The sequence below is a fragment of the Microcaecilia unicolor genome, chromosome 4, assembly GCF_901765095.1.
Source record: "Microcaecilia unicolor chromosome 4, aMicUni1.1, whole genome shotgun sequence".
In the NCBI taxonomy this organism is placed as follows: domain Eukaryota; kingdom Metazoa; phylum Chordata; class Amphibia; order Gymnophiona; family Siphonopidae; genus Microcaecilia; species Microcaecilia unicolor.
Window position 1 is genome coordinate 172,832,141 of NC_044034.1, and position 12,725 is coordinate 172,844,865.

Sequence of the window (12,725 nt, forward strand, 5' to 3'; positions counted from 1 at the left end):
AATACTGTTCTCTCCTCTGCTCTGGATATTTTTGCTCCTCCCATTCCCCGTTTTGTAAAGCAAACCAAACCCCAGCCTTGGCTGACCTCTAGAATCCACTACCTACGTTGCTGTGCCCGCTCTGCTGAACGCCTTTGGCTGAAATCCCATGCCCATACTACATAAGTACATAAGTATTGCCATACTGGGACAGACCAAAGGTCCATCAAGCCCAGCTTCCTATTTCCAACAGTGGCCAATCCAGGTCACAAATACCTGGCAAGATTCCAGTACAAAACATTTTATAATGCTTATCCCAGAAATAGTGGATTTTCCCCAAGTCCAATTTAATAATGGTCTATGGACTTTTCCTTTAGGAAGCCGTCCAAACCTTTTTTAAACTCTGCTAAGCTAACTGCCTTTACCACATTCTCTGGCAACAAATTCCAGAGTTTAATTACACATTGATATTTTCTCTGATTCGTTATAAATTTACTACCTTGTAGTTTCATCGCATGCCCCCTAGTCCTAGTATTTTTGGAAATTGTAAACAGATGCTTCACGTCTACCCGTTCAACTCCACTCAGTATTTTATAGACCTCTATCATATCTCCCCTCAGCTGCCTTTTCTCCAAGCTGAAGAGCGGCGACCAGAATTGAACACAATATTCAAGGTGCGGTTGCACCATGGAGCGATACAAAGGCATTATAAACGTCCTCATTTTTGTTTTCCATTCCTTTCCTAATAATACCTAACATTAAGTTTCAACGTATCATCAACAATGACACCTAGATCCCTTTCTTGGTCTGTGACTCCTAACGTGGAACCTTGCATGACATAGCTATAATTCGGGTTCCTCTTTTCCACATGCATCACTTTGCACTTGCTCACATTAAATGTCATCTGCCATTTAGACGCCCAGTCTCCCAGTCTCGTAAGGTCCTCTTGTAATTTTTCACAATCCTCCCGCGATTTAATGACTTTGAATAACTTTGTGTCATCAGCAAATTTAATTACCTCACTAGTTAGTCCCATCTCTAGGTCATTTATAAATATGTTAAAAAGCAGCGGTCCCAGCACAGACCCCTGGGGAACCCCACTAACTACCCTTCTCCATTGAGAATACTGACCATTTAACCCTACTCTCTGTTTTCTACCTTTTAACCAGTTTTTCATCCACAATAGAACACTACCTCCTATCCCATGACTCTCCAATTTCCTCTGGAGACTTTCATGAGGTACTTTGTCCAACGCCTTCTGAAAATCCAGATACACAATATCAACCGGCTCACCTTTATCCACATGTTCATCCCTTCAAAGAAATGTAGTAGATTGGTGAGGCAAAATTTCCCTTTACTAAATCCATGTTGACTTTGTCTCATTAATCCATGCTTTTGAACATGCTCTGTAATTTTGTTCTTTATAATAGTCTCTACCATTTTGCCCGGCACCGACGTCAGACTCACTGGTCTATAATTTCCCGGATCTCCTCTGGAACCTTTTAAAAAAATCGACGTTACATTGGCCATCCTCCAATCTTCCGGTACCACGCTCGATTTTAAGGATAAATTACATATTACTAACAATAGCTCTGCAAGTTCATTTTTCAGTTCTATCAGTACTCTGGGATGAATACCATCCGGGCCAGGAGATTTGCTACTCTTGAATTTGTTGAACTGCCCCATTACATCCTCCAGGTTTATAGAAAATTAATTCAGTTTCTCCAATTCGTCAGCTTCGAATACCATTTCTGGCACCGGTATCTCTCCCAAATCTTCCTCAGTGATGACCGAAGCAAAGCATTCATTTAATCTCTGCACTATGGCTTTGTCTTCCCTGATTTCACCTTTTACCCCTCAGTCATCTAGCGGTTCAACCAATTCTTTTGCCGGCTTCTTGCTTTTAATATACCTAAAAAAAAAATTTTCTCTGTGTTTTTGCCTCCAACGCAATCTTTTTTTTGCCTTCCTTCTCTGTGCTTTGCATTTGACTTGACCTTCCTTATGCTGTTTCTTATTATTATTTTCAGTCGGTTCCTTCTTCCATTTAGTTGACAAATTCTCTTGGCGGATACCCTCGACATCTCTTTGCTACACTGAACTCTCTCCTCAAAGAGTCTTTACCTCCAACTCCCCCTTCACTTTCTCCACAGACTCTGGCTGAGTGAGTACTTTCATGATAAGGTTCACAAGATTAAACTTGAATTCTCAACCAGGCAGTGGCGTTCCTAGGGGGGCGGACACCCGGGGCGGCGCCCCCCCCCCCGGGTGCAGCACCCCCCCCCCCCCGATGCATGCCTCTGGGGGGGGGGGTGCCGCAGCACGCGCCTGCTCAGAGTTCCCTGACTTCACGTGTTCGCTGCAGCTCCCTCTGACCCGGAACAGGAAGCAACCTGTTCCAGGGCAGAGGGAGCTGCAGCGAACGCGCGAAGTCAGCGAACTCAGAGCAGGCGCGTGCCGCAGCACCCCCCAACGGCGTGCACCCGGGGCAGACCGCCCCCACCGCCCCCCCCCCCTTGGTACGCCACTGCAACCAGGTCACCTCCACCTCTCCTTCCCTTAGTCCATTCTCTCAACCCTCTAACACCCCTGCCTCCTTTTCTTCCTTTTCTGAAATCATTGAAGAGGAAACTACACATCTTCTTTCCTCCTCAAAACTAACTACCTGTTCCTCTGATCCTATTCCCACTCATCTACTTAACACTATCTCTGCTAATGTCATCCCTTTTATGGGAAAATTAGGTCAGATCTAGGTACTAGATCATGGACATATAAATCTTACATAGATACTAATGTCCTGTTGGTCAGACCTTGGTAAATATCTTGGTTTCTGAGGGTATTTCCCACTTTTTCACTGTTGTATGTTCACTCTGTATAACCCTTTAGGTTTACGCTTGGCTGTTTATCAGTCTGTTTAGTATTAAAATTAGGTTCTTACCTTGATCATTTTCTTTCCTTTAGTCACAGCAGATGAATCCATTAACTGATGGGTTGTATCCGCCTACCAGCAGGTGGAGATAGAGAACACTGAAAGCACATGGTGTTCCTGGACGCCCAGCCCCCCTCTGCCTTCAGTATATGAAATTTCCAAAGCAGAGTGAATAAGAAGGGCAAAATAACAAACTTTCCTCACAGAGAACAAACGCCCCTGAACCGGAGCAATAACCAAACAAAGGAGGGACGTTATCAACCTCCTGCAATAAAAACAGCATGTAGTAACTCTGATAGCTTGTCTTCAAGTACTCCTGATGAGGCACAATGTCTGTATGCAACACCTGTACAAAAACTAAAATCAGACAGGGAGGGATCATGGATTCATCTGCTGTGACTAAAGGAAAGAAAATTATCAAGGTAAGAACCTAATTTTCCCTTCCTTGTCATCAACAGCAGGTGAATCCATTAACTGATGGGATGTACCAAAGCACTCCCTAAGTAGGGTGGGAACAGGCAACTCTGCGAGCAAACACTTGCGCTCCAAAATGTGCATCCTGCCGCGCTGCCACATCCAGCCTGTAATGCCGCACAAAAGAGAGCTGAGAAGCCCAGGTAGCCGCACGACAGATCTCTTGAAGAGAAAAGACACCCATTTCAGCCCACGAAGAGGACATTGCCCTCATAGAGTGTGCTTTAAATGCTTCAGCAGATAAGCAGAAAAAATGAGTTCCTTCCTATAGTGGCCTTAGACGCCGGAAACCCCCTTCGGGGGACCTGCCAACAGAACAAATAAATGATCAGAATTCCTAAACTCAATTGACATCTGCTGATACTGCCACAAGCCCTGCGGACATCCAAAAGGCGCAATTGCCCAAAGGAGTCCTGAAACTCCTCCTTACAAAAGGAAGGAAGAAAAATGGGCTGATTCGAGTGAAAAGCTGAAACCACTTTAGGCAGAAAGGAAGGCACCGTACAAACAGTTACCCCGGATTCCAAGAACTGTAGAAAAGGATCCTGACAGGAAAGAGCCTGAAGCGCAGACTCTCTTCTCACCAATGTCATTGCCTTTTAAAAAAAACTGTCTTGAGAGTCACATCCTTCTCAAAAGCCTGTTTAAGAGGCTCAAACGAAGATTGCTGGAGCGCCTTCAACACGAGCCCCAGGTTCCAAGCTGGACAGGGCAACCGCAAAGGAGGATGGAGACGAAGCGCCCCTCTGAGAAATCGGACAATATCTGGATGAGCAGCAAGGGACAAGCCGGAGACTTTCCCCAGGAAGCAGGCCAACGCTGCCACTTGAACTTGAAGGGAATTGTAGGCCAGGCCCTTTTGTAGCCCGTCCTGCAGAAAGCCCAGCAAAAGCGAGACTGTCGCCAGAGTCGGCGAGATAGCCTTTGGAGTACACCACATCTCAAAAGTGTGCCAGATCCGAGCATAAGTCGCAGAGGTAGACCACATGTGAGCCTGCAAGAGCGTGGCAATAACCTTATTAGAATAGCCCTTGTCCCTCAATTGCGCCCTCTCAAGAGCCAGGCCATAAGACCAAAGCGGCAAGGATCTTCCATAGTCACTGGACCCTGAACTAACAAGTTCAGAACCCGAGGCAAAGGAAGAGACGCGTCCACCAGCATTCGCCGGAGATCCGCATACAATGGATGCCTTGGCCAATCTGGGGCGATGAGAATCACCAATCCTCGGTGCAGGCGAATCTGAAGTAGCACTCGCTCTATCAAGGGCCAAGGAGGGAACACATACAGGAGGCCCGAGGGCCAAGGCTGAGCCAGGGCATCCAACCACACCGAGCGAGGATCTCTCCTTATGCTGAAAAAGCGAGGGACTTTGGCGTTTAGGCTTGATGCCATGAGGTCCAAGTCTGGAGTAACCCATTTGGCACAAATCTGAAGAAAAACTTCTTCCGCTAGTTCCCATTCCACCGGGTCGATTTGATGTCTGCTGAGGAAATCGGCTTGTACATTGCTCTGACTGGCTATGTGAGCTGTGGACAGCAGCTCTAGGTGGCGTTCGGCCCAGTCGCAGATCTGAGATGCCTCCGCAGCCAGGGCCCTGCACTGAGTGCCGCCCTGAAGAATGATGTAGGCCGACAGAACTCGGACAGGAAGACCCTTCAGCGTCCTGTGGAAGGCCAGAAGAGCCTGGAATATCACTCTCAGTTCCAAGCGATTGATGGACCATCCCACTTCTGTGGTGGACCACAGACCCTGAGCATAGCGTCCCCAGCAATGAGCTCCCCAGCCCGAAAGGCTGGCATCCGTTATCACCAGACACCAAAACGGAAGAGCCAGTGGTATCCCCTGCCACAGCATGCTATCGGAAAGCCACCAATCCATACTGCATAAGGCTGCAGGAAGCCACCTTAGTCTGTGTTGGTATTCCTGGGAAATCGGAGACCATTGCTGAAGCAGAGCAAGCTGCAGCGGCCTCATGTGAGCTCTCCCCAGGGAACCACCTCTATGGTGGCTGTCATCGATCCCAGGAGCTGAACAAAGTCCGAAGCTCGAGGGCGAGGCATCCGCAGGAGCAGGCAGACCTGATTCTGAAGCTTGAGACGCCTGTTGTCGGGAAGAAAAACGAATCCTGAAGCTGTGTCGAACCAGACCCCCAAATACTCGAGAGACTGAGAGGGGGTCAGGTGACTTTTGGGTATATTGACTACCAGCCCAGAGTCTGCAGAACTGTAACAACTCTGGCTGCGGCAAGTCGGCTTTCGTCTGCTGAATCCGCTCTGATGCGCCAGTCGTCGAGAAAAGGATGAACTCTGATACCCTCTTGCCTGAGAAAGGCAGCCACCACTACCATCACCTTGGAAAAAGTCTGAGGGGTAGTTGCCAGGCCGAAAGGCAAGGCGCGAAACTGGAAATGTTGGCTCAATACCACAAACCGGAGAAACCGCTGATGCGGCGGCCAGATGGGAATATGCAAATACGCTTCCTGGAGGTCCAGAGACGTGAGAAACTCTCCTGGCTGTACCGCCGCAATGACGGAGCGCAGGGTTTCCATGCGGAAGTGTTGCACTCCTAAGGCCTCGTTTTGTAAGTCGAGGATAGGTCTGAACGACCCGCCTTTTCGAGGCACCACAAAATAGATGGAGTAGCGCCTGCAGTCTCGTTCGGCGGGAGGAACCGGAACCACCGCTCCGAGCATCAGCAACACCTGCAAGGTCTCGTTTACTGCTGCCCACTTGACAGCAGTGCCGCATCAGGACTCCAAAAACGCGTCTCCCACTGGGGCAGCAAATTCTAGTCGGTAACCTTCTCTGATCAGGTCCAGGACCCACTGATCCGTAGTAATCTTGGTCCACTCCTTAAGAGGGAGAGACGACCCCCTACTGCGGGAACCAATGAGTGGACCAGTACCCCATCATTATGGAGAACACCCCTGAACTGCTGGGCGTTGCCTGGACGCCGCAGCGCGTTTGACCGAACAAAAGGAGTTCCTCTGCTGGAAACGGGTACGTTGGCCAAACCCCGCAGAGCGCCCTGGGCAATACCTGCGAGCTTCGCGAAAACGTGGCCTGGAAGAGGAGGGAAAAGAAGGACTTTTGGAAGAAGGCCTTGGCCTATCCTCAGGCAACCATTGGGACTTAGAGTCCACTGGGTCCTTAATAATCTTCTCCAAATCCTCCCCAAATAAAAGAAGGCCCCGAAAGGGTAACCTCACCAGCCTTTGTTTAGAGGCCATGTCAGCCGCCCAATGCCGGAGCCAAAGAAGGCAGCGGGCAGCAACTGCCACCAACATCTGCTTAGCCGAAGTTCTGACCAGATCATAAAGGGCATTAGCCAAAAAAGACAGTGTAGACTCCATACGTGGGCCGACCTCAGCGAGGGAACCCACTCCATCGGCGGGCTGCTCAACCGCCTGCTGCAACCAGGAAAGGCAGGCCTGGGCTGCATAGGAACTGCAAATAGCCACCCGTAAGGAAAGGCCCGAGATTTCAAAGGACCGCTTCAGCGCGGATTCCAGCCGCCGGCCCTGCATATCTTTCAAAGCGACCCCTCCCTCTACCGGGAGAGTAGTCTTTTTAGTCACAGCCGTGACTAACGCATCCACTCTAGGCATCCCAAAGAGGGCCAACTGACTTTCACTCAGAGGGTAAAGGTGACACATAGCCCTGGCCACCTTCAAGGGACCATCAGGGTCAGATCATTGAGGTGTATTAAGCTCTTGGATGGAAGCATGCAAGGGAAAAGCCCGAGAAGGCTTCTTAGTACTAGCCATCCTAGGAGTAATAGAAGAGGCAGCGCCCTTGTCAGGATCTTCAATACAAAGGGCCTGTAAGGCATCAGAATGGAGAGCTGGCAGCTCATCGCGGTGGAAAATCCAAACCACTTTAGGGTCATCCAACTCCTATGGCAAGCAGCCACCCTTGTCTGGATCATCAGTCCGTGATGGCCTGCCCGACCCCTCAGACTCCCTGAAACTAGACCACGGGGGAGAACAGGGTGAAGAGTCCCCCTCAGACGGGGTATTCACTCGTCTACGCTTAGCGTCAGCCAAAGGCTCGGGGGAACAAAAAGTCTCCAGCAGACGCTGGGCTATCAAGAACTGGAGGCAACCCAGTCTGAAAGGAATTTTCAGGAGCCTCAAGGCAGTGCTCTTTTTAACAAAAAAGCCTTATGCATCAGCAGCACCAATTCAGAGGAGAAAAACTCACCCTGTACCTCTGCCCCCACATTGGGGGAAGTGGAGGCAATAGCTCCTCTAGAAACCTCAAAACGAGGCGTCCCCCTGCACTCAGACCCCTCCGCAACTGCGAGGGTCGAGTCACGCGGTGCCTCCAAGATGGCGCCCGCTGCCAACTACATCAGGCGGGAAGACTCACCGCTCGCCATGCTCATGCCAGCATTAGCATCTAGGCAGCATGAGCTGCAAAGCCCCGCTGCTGATCTGCATTTCCCACAGTGGGAGCAGCGCTTAACCCCTTCAGCAGCCATCTAATACAGAAAACAAAATGGCGCCTTTGCACCAAAACTTACCCTGCACAGAGCGCTGTCAGCAGGAACCTCCCCGGAGGAGCTGGGCACCACTCTCACCTCAGGAGACTGAGTCAAACGAGGTTTGGTCAAGCTGCACCGAACCAGGAGTGCTGGAGAAAGCCTCAGAAATCGCCATGCTGAGAAAGCGAGCCTCTCTCTTTTCTTTTTACTGTGAGGAAAGTAAGAGGCAGGCAGCCACAGAGGAACTCCGGAATGGGGTAAGGCAGGGACAGGGAAAACCAAGTACGCCTTTAAAGTGGGCACCACCAACCACAACACCCCCCTGCTCTACTGGCAAAGCACAGGAGCCACCCCAGGCAGAAATCCAGGAGCTGAGAAAGCGACATCCACACCTGCTGGGAGATAGAGATATACTGAAGGCAGAGGGGGCTGGGCGTCCAGGAACATCATGTGCTTTCAGTGTTCTCTATCTCCACCTGCTGGTAGGTGGATACAACCCATCAGTTAATAGATTCATCTGCTGTTGATGACAAGGAACTGTTCTATCCTCAATCTTTCACTTTCCACTGTGACTGTTCCTGATGCCTTCAAACATGCCGTTGTCACACCACTCCTTAAAGAATCTTCATTGGACCCAACCTGTTCTTCCAACTATTGTCCCATCTCCCTCTCCTATCCAAGATACTTGAACGTGCTGTTCATGGCCGTTGCCTTGACTTTCTTTCATCTCAAGCTATTCTTGATCCACTTCAATCTGGCTTTCACCCCCTTCTTTCAACTGAAACAGCACTTGCTAAAGTCTCCAATGACCTGTTCCTGGCCAGATCCAAAGGTCTCTATTCTATTCTCATCCTTCTCGATCTGCTGCTTTTGACACTGTTAATCACAGCCTACTCCTTGATACGCTGTCCTCACTTGGATTTCAGGGCTCTGTTCTTTCCTGGTTTTCTTGTTATCTTTCTCACTGTACTTTTAGTATATACTCTGGTGGATCCTCCTCTACTTCTATCCCACTGTCAGTTGGTGTACCTCAGGGATCTGTCCTGGGACCTCTTCTTTTCTCCATCTATACTTCTTCCCTTGGTACTCTGATCTCATCCCATGGTTTTCAGTATCATCTTTACGGTGATGACTCCCAGATCTACCTCTCCACACCAGAAATCTCAGCAGGAATCCAGGCCAAAGTATCAGCCTGCCTGTCTGACACTGCTGCCTGGATGTCTCACTGCCATCTGAAACTAAACATGACCGAGTCTCAGCTTCTTATCTTTCCCCCTAAACCAACCTCTCCTCTTCCCCCATTCTCTATTTCTATGGATAACACTCTCATCCTCCCTGTCTCATCGGCTCGTAACCTTGGGGTCATCTTCGACTCCTCTCTCTCCTTATCTGCATATATTCAGCAGACTGCTAAAACCTGTCGTTTCTTTCTCTATATCATCACCAAAATTCACCCTTTCCTTTCTGAGCACACTACCACAACCCTTATCCACACTCTTACCACCTCTCGCTTAGACTATTGCAACCTGCTTCTCATAGGTCTCCCACTTAGCCATCTCTCTCCTCTTCAATCTGTTCAAAATTCTGCTGCAACACTTATATTCCATCAGCGTCGCTATGCTCATATTAGCCTTCTCCTGAAGTCACTTCACTGGCTCCCTATCTGTTTCCGCATACAGTTCAAACTCCTCTTATTGACTTACAAGTGCATTCACTCTGCAGCTCCTCAGTACCTCTCCACTCTCATCTCTCCCTACCACTCCTCCCCTGGAACTCCGTTCACTGGGTAAATCTGCACCCTTCTCCTCCACCACTAATTCCAGACTCCGTTCCTTTTATCTGGCTGCACCATATGCCTGGAATAGGCTTCCTAAGCCGGTCCGTCAAGCTCCATCTCTGGCCATCTTCAAATCTAGGGTAAAAAGCCTACCTTTTTGATGCTGCTTTTCACTCCTAACCCTTACTCACTTGTTCAGTACCCTTATTTTATCATCCCCACCTTAGTAATTCCCTTATTTCTTTTCTCCTGTTTGCCTGTCCTAATTAGATTGTAAGCTCTGTCGAGCAGGGACTGTCTCTTCATGTTCAAGTGTACAGAGCTGCGTACGTCTAGTAGCGCTATAGAAATAAGTAGTAGTAAAGAAAAGCTCTTTATTGACAATTCAAACATAGGATTAATCCATTCATGGGACTCAACACAAACTGTGTTTCAGCACAACTGCTTTCTTCAGGAGTCCACAACTGCAATGCTCAATGCCTGCTTACAGTTACGGAGCTTAGTTAGAGATAAAACCAAAATTAGTTGTAAACGCAGCTTTACACTAGTCATTTCATTTGAATATCAGGCCCTATCTTGTAATCTTCTGCTCGGTGTGCAGCAATGGCCAAAAAAGCAAACAAACTGTTAGGAATTATTGGGGAAGGGATACAAAAAAACCCCAAAGATTATAGTGCCTCTGTACTGCTCCATGGTGCAACCTCACTGTGAATACTGTGTGCAATTTTGATCACTACACCTGAAAAATTAGCAAAATTAAAAAAGGTACAAAGAAGAGCAATCAAAATGATTAATGGGATAGAACTCTTTTTATATGAGGAAAGGCTTAAGAGGTTAGGGCTCTTAAGCTTGGAAAAAAGACAGCTAAGGGGGGGGGATATGATAGAAGTCTACAAAATCCTTAATCAATTGCTTACATAGACTAGGGGACACGTCATAAAGCTGTACTGTAATATTTTTAAAAACAAATAGATGAAAATGTGAATAGCTAAGCTCTGGAACTTACTGCCAGAGGATGTGATAAAAAAAAAAAAGTTAAGAGTATCTGGGTTTAAAAAAAGGTTTGGACAAATTCCTGGAAGTAAAGTCCATAATCTGTTAAGGTATACCTGGGGAAAACCACTACTTATCCCTGGGGTCCACAACACAGACTCTTGTTACTCTGTGGGATTCTGCTAGGTACCTGTGACCTGGACAGGTCACTGTTAGAAACAGGCTACTGGGCTGGATGGACCGTTGGTCTGACCCAGTATGGCAATTCTTACATTATGTTCATTTGATGTGTGAAATGAGGAATATACATTGACATTTTTGACCTGCACAAACTACTCCCTCTCAGTGCCTTGACCACATGGTGTGGATCCCCACTTGTAAAAGGCAGCTTTTTGGAATTGCAGTTACATGTGTAAAACAATCTACCTGTGTAAAAGCTGCTGTTTACACAAGGGGATTCTCCTAAAATAATGGTCATACTATATCCTATTTGTTTGTAATCTACTATCAGCAAATATTTAAGATTAGAAAGCAACAGCAGTAAATAAAATTAACTGATTCATTAGCAAATCATTTCATATTGCACCCGAACTGCAAACATCTGAGTCTAACCCTCCTAATGTTTAAAATTCCAAGTTTTTACCTCTGGCTCATTTATTAGAAGCTGGAACACTTTGACTCGGTATTCCCCTTTCTTCAGAGCTCTTCCAAGTCGAATAGTGATCTAAAAATTAAAAGTATTTTTATATTTGATAGAAAATAAATCCTTCAACCTTAACTTTCAAAATGGACACAAAAGTAAACAAATTACCCACCAGTAGAGGCAACTTGAGAATTAGAGAGTGCTCGATTGCCTATATATTTATGCTTCTAAGTAAATTGCTTCTTAAAAAAAACAACCCAAAACAACAACTTCTGATGCATTTATGGTCATTGTAGGTCAAAGTTATTACATTGTAACAAAGCATATAAGAAGTTTAAGGGTACTTTTACTAAGGTGAGCTAAAAAAATGGCCTGCAGTAGTGTAGACACGTGTTTTGGGCGTACATCTGTTTTTGGCAACAAAAAAAAAAGGCATTTTTTTTGTAGGTGCGCTGAAAAATAATTCTGCACACCTACAAAAAAAATGCCTTTTTTTGTTGCTAAAAACAGATGTGCGACAAAATCAAAATTGCCGCATGTCCATTTTGGGTCCGAGACCTTACCACCAGCCATTGACCTAGTGGTAAGGAATCTGGGCAGTAATGACCTGCGTGCATCCATTATGTGCACCCGAAAATAAAAAATATTTTTCAGACATGCGTATTGGACGCGCGCCAAACATGAAATTACCACAAGAGCCATGCAGTAGTCTGGCGGTAACTCCATTTTGGCGCGCACAGACACATGGCTTAGTAAAAGGGCCCCTTAATGCAGAATTGTGTCTGCAAAACCATTAATTTATGTTCTGTTGAGAGACAAAAGGGAAGAAATCTACATGTGTATGTTTAAAAAGCTTTTGGACTTAAAGCCCAATTTGAAACCCCCTCTCCCCTCGTCTGCAATCCAGTTTTGAGAAAGCAAATCAGAATGTAATGTCAAAAGTGTTTCCAGTCTGTTCTTTAAGTGTGTGTTTATTTAATCTAGGACAGTGTCTTTGGAAGAAAGTACAGGATACAGGTTTATTGGAGATGTACAGAGATAATGAGGATATCAGGATTAATATAAAGATGCTGCTTGCATTGAGTTTCCTTCCATTAGAAGATGTCCCAGCGTGGTTTGAGAATACTGAGACCTGTCCTCCTGAAATAACACCAGTGACAGACTCTGGGAGAACACTTTTTTTTTTTTATTTTATTTTATTATTTATTCATTTATTCAAAAAAGAATTTACAAGAAACCTCTTGATTGGAAAGTCTCTACAATCATAATAAAATTTAAAGGAAAAGATTAATACAATGAAATTAAAACAATTCACTTTTAAAGAATAGAGACTCAAGTCCATAATGTGAGGAATCCAAAATGTAGGAAATCAACTGGAGAAAAACGAAGGAATTATTAAAAACAAACAGATATCACACATTCATTAAGTGGAGTTGCATTACTCT

The 12,725-nt window shown here is 46.5% G+C and overlaps 1 protein-coding gene across 4 annotated transcripts in view; it reads right to left on the minus strand.

Moving 5' to 3' along the window:
* Positions 1–12,725, minus strand: part of USP47 (ubiquitin specific peptidase 47) — a 309,973-nt gene that overhangs the window by 29,109 nt on the left and 268,139 nt on the right. For all 4 annotated transcript variants that reach the window (XM_030200979.1, XM_030200978.1, XM_030200980.1 and 1 more), the window contains exon 22: positions 11,281–11,361. In XM_030200979.1, coding sequence (XP_030056839.1) covers positions 11,281–11,361 — 81 coding nt within the window. The remainder of the gene's footprint in view (positions 1–11,280; positions 11,362–12,725) is intronic.